The 23126-nt window shown below is 50.2% G+C and overlaps 1 protein-coding gene and 1 long non-coding RNA gene across 2 annotated transcripts in view; both read right to left on the bottom strand.

Annotated features, from left to right (window-relative positions):
* LOC147577383 (uncharacterized) overlaps positions 1 to 23126 on the bottom strand; it is a 54442-nt gene that overhangs the window by 18149 nt on the left and 13167 nt on the right. The window lies entirely within an intron of this gene.
* FAM43A (family with sequence similarity 43 member A) lies at positions 19507 to 22980 on the bottom strand. Its single transcript, XM_086675044.1, has one exon. It carries the CDS (start codon positions 21768 to 21770, stop codon positions 20475 to 20477), a length of 1296 nt encoding a protein of 431 aa, XP_086531170.1. The 5' UTR covers positions 21771 to 22980; the 3' UTR covers positions 19507 to 20474.

Below are 23126 nucleotides of genomic sequence, written 5' to 3'. Positions count from 1 at the left end.
TTCCCCTGGGAGTAGGTGAGGCAACAAAGCCCACGGGGAGTCAGTATCTGTCCCATTGGTGGGCAGTGGAGCTGAGTTTCAAGCCCAGAAAGCCTCACTCTAGACTGCAAACTGATACCAACCACACTGCAGCTGCCCCCTCCCCCCCCACCCCCTATGCTTTGCTGAATAGCCATCAATTAGCAGGAACAATCACCAATCACTGCAACTAATAACTCTATTGTTCTTTGCTTTGGTCCTCATCACAAGCCATTATGGCAACCCAGGCAGAAATGATAGTTCCCCTAATAGATGAAGAAGCTGAGCCTTTACTGGGATCCCTACCTACCAAATGGCAGAACCGTGTCCTTGGACTTCAAGAGTCTCATGGGTTTAACTCATTTCTTGCATTGGGTCCTATGGTAGCCAACATCCAAGATGGTCGCCACGATCCCTGCCTCTTGCGTTGCCCTCTCCCACACTGAATGAGACTCACTTGTATAACCACTAGGATACTGTGAAAATGATGATGACTTCTGAAGCTAAGTCATAAAAGATGTTGGAGCTTCTGTTTCGATCTCTCTGGACCACTCACTCAGGAGGAAGTGGGCTGCTGTGTCATGAGGATGCTCCAGCAGCTGCCGAGAGGTGCCCCAGCAAGGAAGTGAGCCTCCTGCCTGCACCAGGATGAATGGGCCAGCCATGTGAGTGAGCCCCCCGGGGAAGTGGATCCCCCAACTTCAGCCAGCTGAGTGCAGCCCCAGATGACACCTTCACCGACGTTTCATGAGAGACCCGTGATGGTGAATTTTAGTGTCAATTTGACTAGCCTTGGGATGCCCAGATTAAGCATTATTTCTAGGCATGTCTATGAGAGTGTTTCTGGATGGGATTAGCATTTGGATTGGTGAGTTCAGTAAAATAGACTGCTCTCCGCAGTGTGGGTGGGCATCATCCAATCCATTAAGGGCCTGAACAGAACAAAAGGTAGAGGAAGGAGGAGTTGATCCCTTTTTTTCCTCTGCCTCACTGCTTCAACGGGGACATCTCATCTCATCTCCCGTCCTCAGACCGGGATTTATACCATTGGCTGCCCTGGTTCTTGAGCCTTTGGACTCAGACTGAACTACACCAGCAGACTTCCTGGGAATCCAGCCTGTAGACAGCAGATAGTGGGACTTTTTAGCTTCCATGATTGTGTGAGACAATTCCTCATAATATACCACTTACTCATATACTATGCTATTCATTCTGTGCTATATTCATACAGTGTATGTTTGCCATGGTCCTGTTTCTCTGGAAAACCCTGACTAGCACAGACCTCAAGCCAAATCCACCTGGCTAAGTCACTCCTGAAGTCCTGACTCACAAAAACTATGAGATAAGAAATGTTCTTCACTGTTTCAAGCCATACTTAAGCCATTTTTTAACTGCTTTTTTTTCTAAGTTTGGGAGAAATTTGTTTTGCAGTTATAGATAACTAATACAAGTTCCAACTCCAAAGTTCTTATCTGATAAGGATCACTAACCAGCTGTGATCTTGAGAAAGTCTTTGAAGCCCTCTCTTGGACTTGGTTTCCTCCCCTGCTAAATAATAATCTAGGAAAATTTCTGAGTCATTCTTAAGGTAACTAACCAACCATTACAACTGGGTTCAGGGAATACTGTAAAGATGAACTTCTGGCACAAGTAGGCCAATTCATGACAAACCTGCATCATATATTGTCTTTAAGGAACATTTCATTTGTGCATCTGATCTATCAACTCTAATTCAAGATCTGATTCAAGACTCGGCTAGCAATAGTCCACAAATCTCTTCAGTTCCCTGCTCCATGCTGTGTTATTCCAGAAATAGGTGGGCCGTTGCTCACACTGTGAGGTTCACTGAAAATGCCTTTCCTTACTCTCCACCTACCCAAGCCGATCCCTTGCCCAAGGCGCATCTCAAATGCCTCAGACACTGCGCCCTGGACCACCCACAGCAGGAGAAGCTGCAGGTGTCTCAGCAGTGGTGGGTTGGTAGATGTTTAACAACCAGTCTCTGGGGAGAAAAGGTCCAAGTAAAGGTCCTGATTTGCAGTCTTTCTTGATTTCTGTGGTATTGATGCTTCTCCCGTAGCTGACTAAAAGCTCCCAACATGGCACCCCTGAGCACAGAGTTGGGAAGAGATGGACACAGTTAGTCTACTCAGCCAGTACCGGCTGGCCCCAGGGCACCCCTGCGTTTTGGACACCTCACCTTCCATGACTGCCCTCCTGATCATTTTGAAATGTCCCGGGACCTGTCCCCCTTCCCCATCCCCAGCATCTACCCCTGAGCCGAGACCTTCATCATTTCCTGCCCAGACTACTGGGACAGGCTCCTCCCTGTTCTCTCTACCTGCAGACCCTTCTCACTCCCATCCCTCCCACCTGCCACTACTGAGTGAGCATTTCTATATGTCACCTCATGGCCCCATGCTTCCTATCCTCAAAGTCCTTCAAACCCATGGTTTTCAATGGAAAGGTCAAAGTTGTTGAATATACAAGCTCTCTATGACCTGACCTCTGTCTACCTCTCCATCACCTCTCTCTCTCTCTCTCTCTCTCTCACACACACACACACACACACACACACACACACACACACTTCTCTGATGAACCATGGTGCTCTTCATGTCCCCGATATTCTTACAGCCTAAAATGCCTTCTCCCCAGTCACAAATCCCACTCCCCGCTCTGGGCTCATCCTCTTTCCCCAGACCCTGTGTCACCACAGGCATTTTACGGAGAAATCATGGGGGGAACCTACCATGGGAAATCACGGCCCAATTCTGTATACCTCTGACTTTCACTCCCCTCTCAAAGCTACAGGTTCCTGGAGGGCAGGGCCCTAGAGCAAGTCTCCTATTCTTTGGTGCCTGGCATGGTGTCCTGGCCTGATGGGAAAGCCTCTCTGGGTCTGCGAAGGGGTGGCACTAGGAGGTCAATGAGGTGAAGCAGTGGGAATGGGCAGAGCCAAGGACCTCTCCTACCAAAGCCTAGGAAGGCTCCCAGCAGACAGAGGTACAGGCTTCTGAGGCCAGGAATTATAGAGGGAGGAGACTAAGAACTCTCTGTAGTGGCTGAAGCTCCCCAGATGCCACCGCTGTTTTCTCTCTGTCTTCCTGGGTGGACTGAATGCTCCACTCTTCCTAGTTAAAACCCCATCTCTTAGGCTCTGTGTCTTTTCTGTTGCATTAAACTGAGTAATTATGGGCTTGCAGCAACCACTTGACCACATAGTAAAGGCTCTTGTCCATGCCTGACCCCAAGGGTGGAGGGCAGCCATCACCCTTTCCCCCAAAGCATTCAAACTTAGGTCATGGATCACATGGACAATGTCTTGGATTTCAGGTAGTTTCCTTTAAATAATTGCAAAAACAAAAAACAAAAAAAAACCCCACCCTTGGTGTGCCAGCTCTGCTCCAATTACTAAGAGACCAGTCTCTTTACAACAGCTGGTTTTCCATTGAAAAAGGGAAGTTAGTGACCAGATGATCCCTATTACCTCTGACACTGTGATTCTAAACCAGTTCCCCCTCTCTGTGCCTTAATTTTCTTATCTTCAAAATGGGAGTAATAATACCTACCCATCTCAGAAGGCTGTTGAAGAACAGATGAGGTAATAGATATAAAAATACCATTGTAACTATAACTATTAGTTGTTATTTATGAGATTTAATTATTTTTTTAAATTTATTTATCTATCTTGAGAAAGGAAAAGCATGTGCGAGCAGAGGAGGGACAGAGAGAGACGAGAGAGAATCCCAGGCAGGCCCCAAGATGTCAGCACAGAGCCCAATGTGGGGCTCAAACTCTCGAACTGTGAGATCATGACCTGAAATGAAGAGTCAGACGCTCAACCAACTGAGCCACCCAGGCACCCCTGTGCTAAAAGTCCTCTATAAACATTCCTGGGTGATTTAACTAAATTTTAACATGATTGTAGTCATCATGGAGGTGTTAATGTAGGAGAAACACAAGAATACATTAAAGTCCCCTAAGTGGGGACTCTTCACATAGCTGGGCAAACACAGAGGTGTGACATCTGCTGGGTGAGCTATGACAGACGCTGCAGACCAAGCCTGGTTCATCACTGCATTTTTATTCCCCAAGATCTACACAAAGGACTGGCCATTAGAATCCAGGCATTCCTGTTTATTCTAAGGCTTGTCCTGAATGTTCAGCCAGGCTTTGAACAGAGCTGCTGAACAGAATTAAAGTAACTCATGCCTGTTTGCCTTTCCCAGGTAGAGCATAATGAGGTCACTCTAGTATTCCAGAACACCCTCTTTCCATCATGATCATTATTATGAGTGGTGCTGTTATGATTCAGCCCTTTGGAAGCAAGGTCAAGGTTCAGAAGTAAGCCAGGTCCCACTTTGATCTTCAAGATCATGGCCACACTCTGCCCAGCAACGTGCCCTTCATCCCCAGGTCTCCAAGCACAATAAGAGTCTAATTGGGAAATCTTTATAGTGTCCTTGAGAATTAGTAATCCTGGAGTGGTTGAAGCCACGGACAACATGAATGACACCATGTCACTCCCCAGCCTTTGCCTGAAAATTCTTGCTGACCACTATACCAAGCTGCCAACCAAAGAATGACACTCCCTTTAATTTTGCTTTGTAGATTGGCAGAGAAGCTCTTGTTAGTAACTAGCCACTGACCCAAGCCTCCCTGGGATATTCCTTCCTTTTTTGAAAGTATCTATTTATTTGTTTGTTTGCTTGCTTGTTTGTTGTTTGTCTTTGAGAAAGAGATAGAGAGAGCATGAGCAGGGTAGGCGGGGATAGAGAGGGAGAGAATCCCAAGCAGACTCTACACTGTCAGCACAGGGCTCAAACTCACCAACCATGAGATCATGACCTGAGCCGAAATCAAGACCAGGCCACTTAACCAACTGAGCTACCCAGGCAACCCTGGGGTATCCCTTCTTGAGTGACCTGGCCACCCAGGCCCTCCCGCTGGAATCCCCCACCACTCCCCCCATGATATTGGGTGTATAGTTTCTGTTACAGTCATTCCAACTGACATTCAGAATAAAACGTTGAATTCTAAGCAGCTCACTTTTTTATCAACGTACAGTTGCTTGATCACCAAAGATAGACAGGAACAGATGGCCAGATGACCCACGTGCAGGTGACTGTCTTATCTTGCAACAGTGTAAAAACCCCTACTGGTAGAAGATACTGGGTCCAAAAGAGTGACCCTTCTCCCACCACCCCAAAAGCAAGAGTTAGATGAGGCCCCCAGTCCATGGACCAGCAAATCAGAAACATCCTCTTGGTATTAGGAAGTCAGCCCGTTAGAAAATACGCAGGATAGGGGCACGTGGGTGGCTCAGTCAGTAGAGTATCCAACTCTTGATTTCAGCTCAGGTCATGATCTCGCGGTCCATGAGATCGAGCCCCACATCAGGGTTCCTTGCTTCCTCTCTCAAAATAAATAAGTAAACTTAAAAAAAACATAGGCAAAAAAAAAAAAAAAAAAAAAATTTAAAAAAAAAAAGGGGCGCCTGGGTGGCGCAGTCGGTTAAGCGTCCGACTTCAGCCAGGTCACGATCTCGCGGTCCGTGAGTTCGAGCCCCGCGTCGGGCTCTGGGCTGATGGCTCAGAGCCTGGAGCCTGTTTCCGATTCTGTCTCCCTCTCTCTCTGCCCCTCCCCCGTTCATGCTCTGTCTCTCTCTGTCCCAAAAATAAATAAATGTTGAAAAAAAAAAATTTTTAATAAAAAAAAAAAAAAAAACATAGGCATAACAACAAAGCCCAATGGTGCCTCTGTGAAGGTACTAAATATCATTATTAATAATGAAATATTGTTGTTATTGTAAAAGCTTTGATATTTGTAAATCAATTTACAAATTTTTCGAAAAGTGCTCTTCTCATGATTGACATTCTGCTAATCCAGCCATACAGATTGGTGAAATGTTGAATTGCTTCCTCATCTGTTAGTAAGCAGTCACTGAACCCAGCTTCCCTGCAGCATTCCTTCTCGTGTCACCCTGGCCACCTAGGCTCTTCCTCTGGACACCCCCCTGAAACACACACCTGTCCAAGACCTAGCGATCAAAGAGTGAACACCTGGCCCAACAGGGCCCCCCCCCCCCGGGATTTGTGCTAGGTCAGTGCTACGGCTAATGTCCATTCAGATGTGTGGGTGAATTTGCCACACCTGTTGTTAAATATTTTAATACCTCCCCTGCCTAACTGCACTGAGACGTTCAGGATGGAACAGCCTTCAGGGTTTCTACGCTCTGCACCTCACACTCTGTTCTCTGGATCTGGGGCAGCCCCACTGTGGGAACACAAGTCAGGTGGCTCCAGAAAGCCATGGGGCAAATGCTGAGTGCCTGGCCAGGCCCTTCTTTAACTGTGAGGGAGGAGTGGGAAATGTCCTCAGTGACTAGCACTTAAAAGTGGCCTTCCCCCTCAGCTGTGCCCCAAAGCCCCGGGTTGGGTGCCTCTTAAAAACCAGAAATAATAACACATAACAGCCACATGGGCAAGTCCCCAACCTGCCATCTGCATCAGTTTCCCTCTGTTCAGTCCAATGGAGGGAGATAATAACCTATCTTAGGCTTAATTAACATCTGGGCCCTGCTGCTGGGTGATTCCCAAACCCACGTCTCTCTGTAATTGCAAACCTTTATTTATTTGGGCACTTTGATGACTGCCACATACTGGGAACTATGGCCCCAACCCCACCCACAACCTCTTACTTGCCAGCTGCCCACCTCCCCTCCCCACCCCCAGCGGCCCTTCTGTTGCCTGTCTACCCACTAGCCCCCTAGCATCCCTTGCCCTTAATCCCTCTGTCCTGTGATATTCTGTGTTACAGCACACTCAGAATCTGGACTGCAGTCCCAGATCTGCCCATTACTTACTCCGCCCCCAGGAGATGCCTGCACTTGGAGCGCCCAGCACTTTGCCTTGCATACAGTAGGTACTAAACACTTGCCAGCAGTCTTCCTTTCTACTCCATTCTCCTCTTTCATCCCCGGATCTCTCATCTAAAAATTGAGTTACCGATGCTTCCCTGCCTGCCTACCTGAGTCGTTATGGGCATCAGGAAAGAAAGTGGCTGGGGCGCCTGGGTGGCGCAGTCGGTTGAGCGTCTGACTTCAGCCAGGTCACGATCTCGCGGTCCGTGAGTTCGAGCCCCGCGTCGGGCTCTGGGCTGATGGCTCAGAGCCTGGATCCTGTTTCCAATTCTGTGTCTCCCTCTCTCTCTGCCCCTCCCCCGTTCATGCTCTGTCTCTCTCTCTGTCCCAAAAATAAATAAAAAACGTTGAAAAAAAAAAAAATTAAAAAAAAAAAAAAAGAAAAGAAAGTGGCTGAGAACGTCCTCTATAAGTTATGTAAGTACCACCAACACACAAGGGCAGGGGACAGGGTTGGATCGTGGCCAGACACGCCTCCCACGGGGACAGTTGGTGGTGGGGCCACCCCAGGCCAGGGTCTGGCCTGCTGTAGTGCAGATCCTGGGGAAATACTGGGTCTCCATCCTCAAGAAGTTAGGGGGAAACAGCCTCCCTGGAAGGAACTAGAGAAGGGCTGAGAAGACTCAGCCGCCATGTGGCCCGAAGCTGCCTCAGCCACACTCCCAACTCGCCTGAGACCCAACCCAAGCCTGCCCTTCAGGTCCCTCCAAGAGGACGGCAATGAAAATTCCTCACGCTTGTATCACACTTTGCCATAAAAAGTGGCTTATCGTCACGGTGTTCTTTGAACTGAACAATACCATAAGGTAGCAGAATGATCCCTGTTTACAAACGAGGGCACCGGACCTCAGAGAATTGAACTTCTTTGTGGTGTGTCACACAGGGAGCCTTACAGAATGGGGCACAAACCCAGGAACAGGGTGCAAACCCCAAAATGGGGTGCGAACCCAGGCCCCCGAGTTGGAATCCTGCACTTCTCCCTCGTGGTGGTTACCTCCAGAAAAGACACAACTTACTGCCTTTGCTTTCCTCTTTTCTTTTCTTCCTTCCTTCTTTTCTTTCTTCCCTTTTTTCCCTTGCTAATAGCACATTTATTTTAACTGTTTGCAGGTTTATCCCTAAACTTGTCAAAGAATAAAAACAGAGAAAGTTATGCCATATTCCGTTAACACCTGTAACAGTAAATTTCCAGTAAAAAAAAAAAAAAAAAAAAAACAGTAAAAATCCTGTTAGGTACCAGGAGCCTTTTTTTAAAGTACTGTTTTGAGGGACAGCTGGGTGGCTTGGTCAGTTAAGCCTCTGACTTCGGCTCAAGTCATGATCTCATGGTTCATGAGTTCGAGCCCCATGAGCTGTCAGCACAGAACCTGGAGCCTGCTTCAGATTCTGTGTCTCCCTCTCTCTCTGCCCATCCCCTGCTCCCACTCTCTCTCTCCCTCTCTCTCAAAAATAAATAAGCATTAAAAAAAACAGTTTTAAATACCATTTTGAATTAAAATATTTCTAAACTGCATTATACAGTTCTTTATTTTATTTAAAAAAAATTTTTTTAACGTTTATTCATTTTTTTTGAGACAGAGAGAGACAGAGCATGAATGGGGGAAGGTCAGAGAGAGAGGGAGACACAGAATCTGAAACAGGCTCCAGGCTCTGAGTCATCAGCACAGAGCCTGACGCGGGGCTCAAACTCACAGACCGTGAGATCGTGACCTGAGCCGAAGTCAGACGCCCAACCGACTGAGCCACCCAGGTGCCCCTACAGTTCTTTATTTTAAAATTAAATTAGGGTATTGTAAATGTAACATGCTAATAAACCAAATCAACAATCCCACCAGTACAGTGTAGTATAAACTATAAAGTAAAAGTTCCCCTATCCTGCCCACCCTCTGGGCCAGTATGCAGACGTGGCTGGCTGGTAAAGACGTTTCTGACAGGAGACAGTGGGACCTCTATCAGACCTCTGGCTGGGGCTCAGAATTCACTTCGGCCCTTCCCAGGACACACGGCGATCACAAGCAGAGCTGTCCCTCTCCCTGGTGTCTGGGCTCACTTGTGGGAGGAGCTGAGCCCTCGGTGGGAGAGAAGAACACAGACATCTCCCCGCAAGTGGCCAAAAGCAAGCGGAGCAGGACCCTTCTGGCAGGGCTTCTGATCTGCCCCCCTCACACTGGGGAAGACTGAGCTCTGTGCAGCCTCACAGGGCGGTGTTGCCGGGAGAGAAATCATAGAACCTTTCAAGAACCAGAGCGAAAGGTCTGCTCCCAAAGACAGCAGGAATTTGCAGACTCCCGAGGGAGGAGGCAGCCCACCTCAGACGTTTCATTTAGTCTTGCGCGAATGTTTGCAGCATCTGTTTCTAAAAAGTTACTTGAATTCTGGGTCCTGAGCTACACAAAGTGGCCCTTAGGACCAGGTGCCAACTGAATGATGCATGCCTTCACTAACCCTTATAAATAACGATACCCCCTTAATCCCCCCCAAGGTCTTAGCTCAAATAAACCTGGGCCTGTGGTCATAAGACGAAGAATCTGTCGCGGAGACCGTATACACGTCTTGCCCAAGCCCATTTCCCTCTGAGCACACCGCTAGACTGCATTGTCCAGCTGCTTTTGCAGTTACATGGAGCCGTGAGCTGAGCTGTGGCCAATGGAACGTGGTCAGAAGTTGTGTGTGTCACTTCTGGGCCCGCCCGTTAAAATCTCCAAAAGATCATGCACGCTCTTTCTCTATCCAATGGAGGATATTGTCCAGTAGAAGCAGAAGACCCAGAGAGAATTCTGAGGTACTGGGGTAGGGTCAGCAAACGTTTTCTGTAATGGGCCAGAGAGCAAATATTTTAGGCTTGTGGGCTATGTGGTCTTTGTTGCAACTATTCAACTGTGTTGTAATACAAACACGCCATAAACAATAGGTAAATGAATGAGCGAGATTGTGTTCCAATGAAACTTCATACACAAAAACAGTCAGCAGGCCCAATTTGGGCCACAATTCCTGCTCTAGAAAATGGTGGAGCCACAATGCAGACAGAGTCTAGGCCCCTGAAAGACTGTTTAACAACCAAGGCTATTCATTCAGAACATTGCATGTGATAAACTCTTACGATGTGAAGCCAGCGAGAGTATGGGATTTGTTAAAGCAGCTAGCATTCTTTACCTTATTCAGTTATACCCACCATATTCTATTACTTCTGGTTGCCAAGTTCATGGATCAGGAAATGGACAAATGAGAAAGAAAGCCCAAATATTCTTCTGAATTGGCCTTTGAAGTACAGGGCTAGGGGTGCCTGGGTGGCTCAGTCAGTTGAGTGTCCATCTCTTGATTTCAGCTCAATCAAGTTATGATCCCAGGGTCATGGGATCGAGCCCCATGTCAGGCTCCATGCTGAGCACGATGCCTGCTTAAAATTCTCTCTCTCCCTCTGACCCTTTCCCCTCTTCCCGTGCATGCTCTCTCTCTGTCTCTCTGTCTCGCTCTCCCTTTCTCTCTCTAAAATAAAAATTAAAAAAAAAACAGAAGTACAGGGTTGGAGAGAGGTTGCAAGTAGGAGATTTTCAAACATGTCCTCCAACCACCTCCCCCCTCCAAAAAAATATTCTAATAAACAATGCTTCTTCTAGAACCTAGATCAGGCAAGGTTTTATGATTCAGTCAGAGCTTTTGAGGAGACCACTTTGATGGTTGAAGAGGACGATCATCTCTTTTGTGAGGCCCTCTATGACTACCTCCCTCCCTTGAATGGATTGAGATGGGTTGGCTACCCCTTCTCTGTGTTTATTATACACATAAACTGTGTACATTTTTATGATGGATAGATACCACATGTTTTGGTCTTTTCCACTGGATTCCAAGCTCCATGAGGGCAAGGACTGCTCTAGTTTCAGTCCTTACTTCCTTCTTGTTTCCCTCCCCCACCCCCCACCTCATACTCCCCCACCACACCCCCACAACCAGCACAGTGCTTGGCACACAGTAGGTGCATTATAAATGCACACGGTAGATACATTATAAATGTTTCTTCAGTGAGGGTGAGAACAGGAATGAATTAATGAAGACATGTGAAGGTTAAGGTCAAAATTACCTAGGTATTAGGTTGGGAAACTATATCATTTATCATCCAAACTAGGACACCTTGAAAGTGAAAGGTGGCTCTGCTATAATTATGTGATGACCTCAGCCATAACTGGGACCATCCTGAGCAAACCAGAATCGACGGCCATCCCGGCAGTAGGCTTCTTTGGATCACGGTCTCCAGCAATATAGAGTATTCTCAAAGGAAATTGGTGATTTCTGTCAGGTTAAGGACCTTTTAAGATTAAAAACAAACAAAAAGCAAAACTCAGAGTACAATGGAAAGGAAAGGGTGATGTGATTTGAAGTTTTTCTTGGCAGAAATCTGGGAGGATCAGCATAGCTCTCTCATTGCGCTATGAGTTTTCACTGATCATTTCACACTAATGCCAACCACAACAACTCGAGTTTACAGTACAGCTCATATTCACCCTTGAGCACAGTCCCAGGCATACCCACAGGAACGAACACACACACACACACACACACACGCACGCACGCACACACACACACCACAGTTCTATTAGGACAAGAGGATCCTAAGTATTCCCGTGTGTACTCTAGCTATATAGAGTGCGTTCAGTAAAAACCTAGAATCTCTACATTTCTACAAAACAGTCTAAAGAACTACTTTAAGAGGACTGTGTCCATTTCAGAAACATCTGTCTGAGAGGTGAATTAAATTACGATTGCAAATATTTGTGGGGAGGTTTTGGGAAAGGGTGTGTGTGTGTGTGAGTACATGCATGCGCCTGAATATAAAACACTAATCACAGTAGACATAGTGATCTGGGCTGATAATCACGTGCTGACAAAATGAACCCCATTACAAAGAACAAATACAAATCCCGCCAGAGAACACAAGGGGCTGCCATGCTCTCCTGCCACACCTGATGGAAGAGATTGGGTTGGAGACAGAGCCACATAGTACATGGGGATATCTAGAGCTTCAGACGGAAAGTTAGCCCATAATCTTTCCACATAAAGCATGCATTTAGATACCCACCTACTGTTTCCTATTCTTAATAGATTACTTCTCGTTTTTGCCTGTTTTCCCTCCTTGGGTCCTGGAATATGCCTCATGGAAAATGTTCCTGCCCATGACACATTCACACTATGGGGGAGCCCCACTGAGCCTCATTCATCCCAACTGTGTTATTTCAATCTGAATATTCCAACAGCAACCACTCCTTTCCTGCACTACCCTTGACAAAGCACTCGCTCATCCAATTTTTAGATTTTCAGCCTCAAAAGAGTCGGAGAGAAAGTTTAAATATTACTATCTCCATTTCACAGAAAGAACTGGCCCCAAAGGAGATTTGCACAAGGTCATAGAGCTACCGTGCAGGAAAACCAGCGCTGGAACTGGATCTCAAGCCCAGTTCTCTCTGAGCCATACCTTACAGCCTCACCCACAGGAATACTGCCTGCCATCCACCCTAGGCACCCAATCCCACATCCACCAGTTAATACTGGACATTTGCTAAGACCTGGGTCAAAGGAATGGAATGGTGAAAATAACAGTGTTAAGACTAAAACCTCTTTTGACTTCGGCAGTGTGAACATGTCCAAACACGTCTGACCAGCCACGGACTCTGGGAGCTTTCCTCATTGGCAACGACTGCTGTAGATATGAGGGGAAGGGCCTCTACACCTTGGCGTGTCTACGCATCTCTTTTGGACAAGCAATGTCGTTTGGTCTATGCACAAACAGGAGCACCTAATGTTGTGGTGCTCTTTTAAAGAGATGAGCTCCTCTACTGGAAACCAGGTGGTGAACAGTTTTCCCTGGGATTCAGGGGCACTGGGGGCAGGTGGGCAGGCAAAGGCTAAGATAAGTTTCTCTGCAGGGGTGCCTGGGTGGCTCAGGGTGTTAAGTGGCCGACTCTTGATCTCGGCTCAGGTCACAATCTTACAGTTCATGAGTTGGAGCCCTGCAACAAGTTCCGCGCTGACAATGCAGAGTCTGCTTAGGGGTTCTCTCTCTGTCCCTCTCTCTCCGCTCCTCCCCCCTCCCCCACCCCCCCCCCCCCCCCCCGCTTGTACTCTCTCTCTCTCTCTCAAAAATAAATAAACATATTTTTAAAAAGACAAGTTTCTCTACAAAGGAGGCCGAGGGGAGGACAGACAACAGTCATAAACAAGGAACCAATGATGGTCTTGTAGATCTGTAAATGGTACCTGGGAATCATTTGCAAGCCTTGAACTGGAACACAGAACTGAGAGTGTGCTGATGCGGGACCCTGTGGCCCTACGCACCCTCCCTCCTTGAACTCACATGACCTTGGAAATACCACTTTCTCTTTCTCTGTGTAAGAGTTCAGCTGCAAGAGTGGAAACTTCAGGAATATGGCTTATGTCAGGAGGACATCTGTAACGTGAAGAGAGGTACTCCCAGCACCACAATATTTCTTCCTGCCTCCTCCCATCATGGTGCCCCAAATACCCTTATTATTTGACGTTTTACTGCTCAAAGTCTTTAAGCGTTCAAGAGTCCCATATCAAAATGTCAATTCCCTCCGAAGACCATTTAGGTAAGAGACATCCACTGTAGGCTGAGGAACAATAGCTTGAGGACGAAATTGCAAACCTTACCACTTGCAGAAGAGAAGGGAACGCTGCACTTCACAGACACACAACTGGCCCATGGTACCAAGGAAGGGGGCTCCCCGTATGACTGTTGAGAGTTTCTGAAAGAGGGCAGTGTGGTGTCTTGGAAGGAGACTGGGGGAAAGTAGGAGCCTGAGTTCTAATCCTGGCTCTACTATCAGCTCCCTGTGACACGTGGACAAGTCCCTTCCCTTTCCTGGGCCCCAGTCTCCTCATCTGCAAAAGGAAGGGACTGAGCTGGAGGAGGAGTAGTGTTCTGTCTGGCTCTCAGACTCTCAGGGCTAAGGAGGGGAGGAGATCTTGGAGTGGGCCGGTGACCCCGAGTTGATTGTTGGCCAGTCCTGGAACAGAGGGGAGGGAGAATCCCCGAAAGGCAGCTAAGAAGAAATTGTCCTAGGAGAAGGATCTGGAATTGGGGTGGGTCCTGGAGCAGGAAGTAGCCTACCACAAGGGGGAGGTGGGGAAGCACGCCCCAGGTTATCAACTCCCTCTTATTCCCAGACTTGCTGCAAGTGGGTCCTATTCTCCATTGTTAGGAGAGCAAACACTGATGCCAGGTGCCCTTATGGCTTTTGATCAGATGCCTGGGCTCTGCCAGGTTTCTCTTGACAGTGGCCGGGTTGCTTCCAAATGAACTTATCTCAACCCGAAAGACACAAGGAAAAGAGTAGAGGACTTGGATTCAGGAGACCTGAATTCTGGCCCCATCTTGCCGAGTGATCGATTTCAGGCAAGTCCTTTTATGATCCGTCACCTGGCCCTACTGGCCTTTAGATTCAATGTCAGTCCCCATTTTAGGACCCACTGTTGCCGCTAAGTTTTGGGGTAGTGAAAGGGCTGCCTCACAAGCAATCCCTGCTCTGCTTTAGCCAAGAAGACCTCCAAGTTAAACTCCGGTGGAGGGTCCAAGCCACAATGTGTCCTAAAGATGAGCCCTGTTTCCCAGAGCTCCAGATCAGGGGTTTCTTCTATTCTGTCTCACTAGGGAATGGAGGAAGGCAGAAACACACTTGACCTTAACCTTTGCTCCTTCTTCAATTCAGGACATTAATGCTGAAAGTCTTGTTATCATATAATCGAACCTATCCACTTTACTCATGAGGATCCTGAGGCTAGTGGGGGGAAGTGACTTGAGTAGGTCAATGAGAAGGGATTCCAAGTCACTTCGAGGCCTGGATCTGAGGCTCTTCCTGCAGGCTTTCTGCTGTACCACATTATTTGGGCCTTCATTTGACTCAGATTAGAGGGATTGGGGCCATAACCTTGGGGCTGAGATGAGCAGGAATGGGACTCCAATTCCATCCAGAGCCAATTCCAAATAAACCATCCTTCTCCAAACCAGAACCACCCCTCCCTAGGAAGATCAGGGAAGTTCTAAGGAAAATCTTGGGTCAGTTGAACCCCAAACTTCCCTTTTTATAAACATATGTCCTTAAAAGCTTGACTCCTCTATCCAGGTAATAGCTTTGAGCTTTATCAGACCTATTCTCCTAACCTGAAGTAGAATCACTCCTTTCCTCCTTAGCATTTCCTGAGTCCTAACTAGGCACAAGGCTCTGTGCTGAGTTTGATGAATCAGAGATGCCTAAAAACACATGCCTGTCCTTGGAGTATTCAGCCAACCAGGAAGGATACAGATGATTCATAATCGTGATGCAATGGGAAGAGCTCCCCGCCCCCCGCCCCCCGCCCCCACCAAACTAGACCTGCTCTTCTAGGGTGAGATCTTGCCAGACCCGATCTCAGAGTAGAAGCAAGAGGAGACCAGGTTCCTCTGGGGGCCACCACCCCACCCACCAGGAGCATTGTTGCCAGGAAGACATCACCCGCCCTCTCTACCTCCAGCATCATGCAGCTAGTAGATACTCATTCACACTTGGTGGCAGAAGGAGGCATGTTGATGGGTGGCATGGCAAATACTTATCCTCAAGCCTCTACCATGGATGGAATGTAGAGGTACAAAAGAAAGGGGGAATCAAAGAAAAATTCAACAGCCAGTTTCTGCCATCCCAAAGCCAAAACTCTGGTTATAAGCCATAAACACCGGAGGAGCATGAAAAGAGCACGGGTTTCAGAGTCTGGACCCCTGGTTCTTCATCCCTCCTGTGTAACCTTGGGCATGACCTCACCCCTCTATGGCTCAGTCTGTTCATCTGTAAGTGGGGGACAGGGCCGGAGCACGCCCAGGGACTGCAGGATTGGTGCTGACCGATGACTGTGTGTTTGATTTGTCTGTCCCTTAAAGTTTGGGCTTTCTTCCCTTTTAGCTTTGATTTAAGGTCTGAGCTTGGCTTGCGGGCAGGGGGAGAAATGAAGACAGGATCAGGTGGGGAGCTGGGCAGTAGAAGAAGCCAGAGAGAAGTGATGCATTACAGGAGGAAATGACGCATTACAGGAGAGATGAAGAGGGGAAGCATCAGAGGACGCATCAGAAGGGCCACCCTCCATGCAGGTCAAAAACACAGACCATTGCTGGTGCCACTGCACAGACCTAGAGAAGGGAAGGAATGGGTGCCAAGCTCCAGGGCCACCCAGTCATTCAAGCCACCAAAACAGTGGTTAGTCAGGGCTGCTCAAATTGGGTCACCTCAGAGCAGATGGGGGGGTGGGGAGGGGGTGGGGAGGGTGGCCTGGCTGGCCTCAGGCACACTGTGGCCTGTGAACACTGATGAGCCAGCAGGAGCAGCAAAGGCCCCAGCGGACAATAAAGCCAGATCCAGATGTGGCCACGCGTGGAAAAACCTGGTGTCCAGAGTACAGAGTGCCCTGGCCCGCGTGGCCTCCTGGCCCTCCTGGAGCCCTGAGTAGTCTCTCCCGCGTGTCAGATGTGGCTCCCAGGTGCCCGGTCCACACACACTCCCAGCTCTGTCATGCATCGCTCGCCAGCAGATGCGAGGACCACTGATGCATACCACATGGAGGAAAGAGTTCTGCTTATTAGATTACTAAATCCTCCTAGAAACGAGGGCAACTTGCTCCTAATAGAATTTTTTACGTTTCTCGCGATCCTTGGTGACTCCCGTGAGGTTTTTCCATCTCCGGAGTGGTGCCAGGGGTGGATTCTACCAGCCAGTCCTCTCTTCTTTCAGGAGCAGGGCCCTTGAAAGCAACTCTGTCCCTGGGAGGGAACCGTGCTTTCTTAGTATAACAGGCCCTTCTAATTTGTTTAAAATCTGTCCTGCTGACTGTGGGGGCAGTGGGGGGGAGGTCTGCTTTCGGGGTGGGGGGGGAGGACGCATGTGTGCAGAGTGGGTGTTCTCTGAAACTCTAATCGTTGAGAGGGTAGGTAATACTATTGTTTATTTTGCTGGGTCCTACCTCTCCCTCGCTCCCCATCAACACACAAAAGAAACCATACAGATGAACAGGGGATGATGTTTTTGCAGTTGAATGTCTCCTCTGCGGACGATGCCATCCTGCAACGGAGGCTCTTGCCACCCGGAAGTCACTTCGTTTTTCTCCAGGTCAATGGTGCATTGTTGGACACCGAGGATTACTTAGGCTGGGGAAGAATGTGCCAAGTGTCTCACTGCATTTAAAGTGCTGTCAGGTGACGCAAAGGAGAAAGGCGAGCCTCGCCTTGCCAGGAGGAAAGAGGCTAAATGTGGCGAGTCAACCACACCTCAGGTGCTCTCTGGGACATGCGTTTCATCTAAGTACTTGGTTTTGCTTTGGTCACAACTCTCTTTTCTCTCCGAGTGTCAGGAGCAAATTAGTGTTCAGTTTTTGTTTTCTGCATTCAAACTTCTCTTCTTACACTAGTGATATCATCCCTGGAAGACCGAGATGTAAGAAGAGGTGAATCATGTATCACCTTCGCATCTCTTCTAGAATTACATCAGCCAGAGTGCTGTGGGGTGCAGTGGGGATAAAAGCCAAAAAGTAGAGGGGAGGAAGGAGGGAAGGGGAGGGCACCCAGAGGGAGGGAGGGAGGGAGCCAGTTCTTTTGCAGTTTTCTTATTTTCTCCTTCCTCCTTCCTCAGCCCCTAACCCCCCTTCCCTATTTATAAATCAGACAAGTGGAAAAATTAGACTTTAAGGAGACAGTTGCCTTATATGTATTGATGGTGTTGGTTTAAAGGTCATTTCTCTGAACTTTCCTACCAGTCGCCATAGCCCCATCAATCGCAGGCAAAAGCCATCCCTGGCATTGTCACTAGACACATATTGGTTAAGAATGAAGACACACAGACCCTGCCCCACCACCAAGTATCAGCCATATGGTCTTCACCCTGTTTAATGTTGCATCTGGTTCAAAGAGCAGAGGGACTTGGCAATGTGTGAAAATAATTTGACATGTGAAATCTAGTCATGCAGGATAGTGATGGGCCACACAAGCTGCCTGCCAGTCAGGTGAGAGCTGTATGGAAGGCACACTGTGAGCATCTGGGGAGGGTGGGATCTGACTTTCCTGACCTCTCTCCACCTGGGGGTTTTAAATGTCATGCAGTGATGTGCATCTTAGGTTTGTGGGGAGAGGGGTAGGGACTCAAGTGAACCAAAATGTAACAGATTCAAAGGCCTGGACCTTATCCTGATGCCCTTACGAAGTGATTCTGAGTGTCTTTTAGTTATTTCCCACCCACCCACCCCTTTCTTTTCATTCCTAAAGCTAATCTTATGCCTGAACCACTCCTGTTAATTAATAAGAAAGTCTTTCACCCTCCCTTCCTCTATGGTTTCAACAAATTCCACTGTCCTCATGATCTCTGGGTCTAGCTGCTCAAGACAGAATTATGATTTGGGGCACCTGGGTGGCTCAGTCGGTTAAGCGTCCGACTTCGGTTCAGGTCATGATCTCGTGGTTCATGAGTTCAAGCCCCATGTCGGGCTCTGCGCTGACAGCATGGAGCCTGGAGCCTGCTTCGGATTCTGTGTCTCCCTCTCTCTCTGCCCCTCCCCCGCTCGTACTCTGTCTCAAAAATGAATAAAACATTTAAAAAAAGAGAGACATAATTATGATGAAAACAAAGCAGCGGCCTCAGGACAGCAGGGAAGGCCAAGAGTGGGATCCATTTCTGCAACACAGGAAACAGAGCCCAAAGGGGCGAAGGGAAAACATAATTTGAGGAAGGCACAGTTTAGGCAGCTTCTTATTACAACTTCCAGCTGATCGGGTGTAGCCAAGCCAGAGACATCTGTTTGGAGTTTACAACAGAAACAAGCACACAGAAAGCCTGAAAAGCCGGAGACAAACACACACACAGCTCTGACAGTTCTTGTCTGCCTTGACCTCCACACCATTCCCCCTCTGGGTCACGCTGGGTTGTAGAAGGGAAGGAAATAGGTTCTTCCGCCGGCCGGCCTCCCCACCAGCCCCACCTGTGCCATGACTCATTCACGCCATGATCGGAACTTACCAACCTCCCTCCGTCCTTGATGTTCCTCCCAGGAAAAACAGTGACGGTCCCACTCCTCACAGAGCCCCATGGACACTTTCTTCAGGTCTCCAGTCGACCTTTAAAGTCCCTTGAGCTGTTTGTAAAGGAATAGGTGACCCACAGAAGAAGGTGGTAAAACCTCAGAAGACCCTGAAAGTCACTCTGTCCCTAAATAACTTCACAAGTCTGGGAGCGAGGTCCAGAACTCACCCTGCATCTCCAAGAATTAACTCAGAGAGACCAGGAAAGGCCCACGCCCCCACAACTCACTGAGTGAAGAATACCGGAGGATACACTCAAGGAGAAGGCCAGGGCTGTCACCAGCCATGGCACCCCCCATAGTGGAGGGCCACAAAGACCCCAGCCTATCAAACAATGGGTTCCCCTTCTCCCGTCACCTCCAAGCACTGCAAAGGCCAAACCCTGTCCTACCACACCATCCCAGCGATGGACAGACCCTCTATCAGCCCAAGGGCCCAGGCATTTTCAGCAGACGTTCACCTGTTCTGTTAACATTGTCCTCTTTATTCTCTCCCCGCTGGACGTGCAAACAGAACCAGAGCAGGGCTACTCTTAAAAAATAACAAAATGTTTTATACACATTTCTGTATGTACAACTGAACAACATTTTACATGTCCCTTTTGCACAGCAAAAGATATAAACATTTAGCTCTGAGAACACAGTTATGTACAAAAAAGAAATGTCAAAAATACTTCACAACAGTGCAAAATATTTTACACAGTATCATGGAGGGAGATCTTTTGAGCAGGAGTAAAGTGTGTGTTTTGAAAGGAAAACTCCTTTTTCAGATATTAGATGTCTTTAACTGTAAACAAAATGCAACTTTCTTTCATCCCCACCCCCCCACCCCTAAACAGTTATTTGAGGAATTTGGCAGAATTTCAAGGGTCTGAGTCTGAGGTAAACAACCCAAGCTCTCGCACCAAAAAGACTGGGGCAAGGAGGTGGCATTAGAGCCTCAAACATTGTTGAGAGCAGATTTTTTTTTTTTTTTAATGACATGTCAAGGACAGCGCTAGGCGGCTCCCAGTTACTGTTATTCCGGCGGGTCGGTGGGGGTGGAGAGGAAATTAACCCCTCCTCCTCAGGCCCCAGCTGCCCCACAAACAGGAAACTGGCCGGCAGGCACCTCTTGCCTGTGGGACCGCTAACCGGCGGGCCCTTCCCTCACCCCTGCCTCTCTCTCCTTCCGTGCAGGGTTTGCCCCCTCGCATGTCTCCACCCGCAACCTCGGCCCTCTTCACCTCTTCAAACAGAGCCAAATGTGCCTAAGGAGAGGGGCAGGGTAACTCTGGGCCTCAAGTGTCCCTTTTCCCCGCTTCTGGGGAGGGGGGCGGTGGGATGGGGGAGGGGGGAGGAGAACTGCGGGTAAGGAGGTTGTCGAAAAGACCCGTGGGGAGTCACGGTGGGGCGCTAGGGGCACGCGCAGGAGGCTGCTGGGATCTCAGCCCTAGTGGGGCTCCTCTGGGCCCGCGCTGTCGTCAGGGCCCGACCGGTCCCCGGCAGTGGCCGAGGAGGCGTCCAGGCCCCCACCTTCGATGGAGCTCTCGCTGCCGGTGCTCTCGCCGGACAGCAGGCGCGTCACCCGCAAGTCGGCCTGCAGGCTGCGCACGTCGTTGCCGAAGCTGAGCTCGCCAAGGTCGTTAATAAGCTGCGACAGCTCGGCCTTCACGTCAGAGGCGCTGCCCAGCAGCAGAGGCGGCGGCCCAGCCCCGGGGCCCACCGAGTCCCCGCCACCCCCTAGCGCCTCCTCGCGGCCACTCTCCAGCGTGTCCAGCAAGTCCCCGCATTCCAAGTGCATGGCCACCACCAGCGCCCGCTGCGCCTCGGCCTCTTCCGCTGGCGGGTCCTCCTCCCCAACACGGTCCTCCTCCTCCTCCTCCTCCTCCTCCTCCTCCTCCTCCTCCTCCAGGCAGCCCTCGGTGTGCTCCTCTTCCTCTTCTTCCTGCAGCTCCTGCTCCTGCTGTTCGCCGAGCAAGTCCTCGGTGATGGAGCCCAGCTTGGGCGCGCTGCGGCTGCGTTCCACCGGCGGCTTGTAGCAGCAGGGTCCGTGCAGGAGCAGCTTGCGCAGCGGCACTAGCGGGATGGTGTGCGCGCCCACCAGCTCCTGCTGCTGGTGACGCGCATCGTCCCGCCGCTTGAGCCTTTTAAATTCCGCGAGTGCGTTGGCCGACGTCTGGTAGAGCAGCAGGGCCATGGCCTGCGCTTTCTCGGGCTTGGACACCAGCACCGCGTGGCAGCGCAGCATTACCGCCTTGTGCTTGAGCTCGTGCCGGTATACCCAGGCGAAGACCTTGGGCAGCCGAGCGTCCGCCACGCAATAGGTAACGCGGTGCAGCAGGTAGAGGTGGCCCGGGCGGCGCAGTGCGCGCTCCTCGGCGTGCACCATGCGGATGCCCTGCGCACTCACAGTCAGCTTCATCTTGGTGCCCTGACGGCCCGCCTCGCTCTTGCTCCAGATCTTGCCCACCGCTAGGTCAGTGCAGCCGTCGCCGCGCGCCTGGATGGTGGTGGCATTGCCCAGGTAGAGCACGGTGTAAGTGGGGTCCTCGCTGGTGATGTGGAGCTTCTTGCGCTTGGAGCGGAACATGCTGCCCACCCGGCTGAGCGCGCCTTCGGGGCACGCCCGCGCCAGCGAGCTGAGCGCGGAGTAGTGCAGGCTCACCGCGTAGCCCTTGGGCTTGGACGCCTGCCGTGGCGGCGCCTCGGCCAGCAGCTCGAACTTGTGCTTCTTCCACGGCAGCATCTCCGGAGGGCGCCCCCGCGCAGCTGGGCGGCGGCGGCGGAGCGCCGGGTGCGAGCCCAGCTGAGCCACCCGCCCCGGCCGGGCTCGGCCCGGGCAAGACAGAAAAATAAAACTCTGCTGAGAGTGGCCCAGTGGTAGAGAAGTGGGTAGAGAGTAGAATGCTCGGGGACCCCACCGAAGAAGGTATGGGTAAAAATTTTTAATGGAAAGAAAATATTCAGCTGCGAGGGGCGGCGGGGGGGGGGGGGGGGGGCGGGGAGCGCGCACAGATTTACCCCAGCCCGGGCAAGGACCAGGACTAAGAGTCTTAGGCAAGCAAAAGGAAAGACGGAATGAGAGTAGAACGGGAAAAAGATGCGCGCGTGCAAAGAGAGGGGACCCCGGCCAAAGCAGCCGGGACGGGGCGAGAATATGCAGGAACTCCTGGGCGAACGTGGAACTCCCCCGCTCTCTCTCTCTCTCTCACACACACACACACACACACACAATCCCCTGGGCTGAGACTAGAAGCTGCGGAAACTGGATGGCGAGTGTGCCCAGGGGCCAGTGCTCCCCTACCCCAAGGGGTGCGGAAGACCGAGAGTCCCTCGACTGGGCTGGTCCCAGAATCAGCTGCTTGCCCCAAGTGCAGTCAGACGCTGCTCCCGCTGGCCGCGGTGGGCCCGGCGCAGCACTCCGGCTGTGGCTCACTGCATCTTCGCTCCGGCCGGACGCGGGGTACGCGGGCTCGGCCGGCTCACTGTCCCGGCTAGCTCGACCGGGGCAGCACGGGGCGCCGAGGGCGGCGCGCGCGCATGGTCGGCTCTGGGGACGGTCGCTACCTCATTTCTTCCCTCCGGGGGTGTCCGACTCCGCTCCCGAGGTCCCCTCGGACTGCTGTCCGCCCGTGCGGCGTGCCCGTCCCGTGCTGCGAGCGGTGTCCGGCTGGCCAGCCTCACATCCTTGCGGTCCGGGAGAAAGATCTCGGGTAAATATAGGCCGGCGCGAACCATTCGGCGCGCGGGGACAGGGGAGGAGCAGAGAAGAGGATGCGTTTCGGGCTCGGACGCCCGGCGGGTTCCTGGTCTCTTAAAGGGACCTGGCTGCAGCCATTTGCCGAGGGAAAGGGGAAACCGGTCCAATCCCGCAATTACATCTCAAATTTTCCAACATCTCATTTATCTGCAGATATCGCCAAGACCTGGGGTTACCCCCTCGGGAAAAGCAACTTGTATTCTGGCACTCCACCCCCAGGCTGAATTGCAACTCACTAAATAAACCTATGTCTACATCGAAACTTCTGGGGGAAGTGGTGGAAGGTGGAATTTAGAGTAATTTACTATGCAAAAAAGTTGGGGAAATAGTGGTTCTTTCCTT

Source organism: Puma concolor, chromosome C2 (genome assembly GCF_028749965.1).
Source record: "Puma concolor isolate L17-30 chromosome C2, mPumCon1.1.hap2, whole genome shotgun sequence".
In the NCBI taxonomy this organism is placed as follows: Eukaryota; Metazoa; Chordata; class Mammalia; order Carnivora; family Felidae; genus Puma; species Puma concolor.
Note: the sequence above shows the minus strand (reverse complement) of the source record. Positions and strands in the feature narration are given on the sequence as shown.

Bases quoted from the DNA above. Each gene is read 5' to 3' on its own strand.
- FAM43A (XM_086675044.1), bottom strand. From the start codon at position 21,770: ATGCTGCCGTGGAAGAAGCACAAGTTCGAGCTGCTGGCCGAGGCGCCG.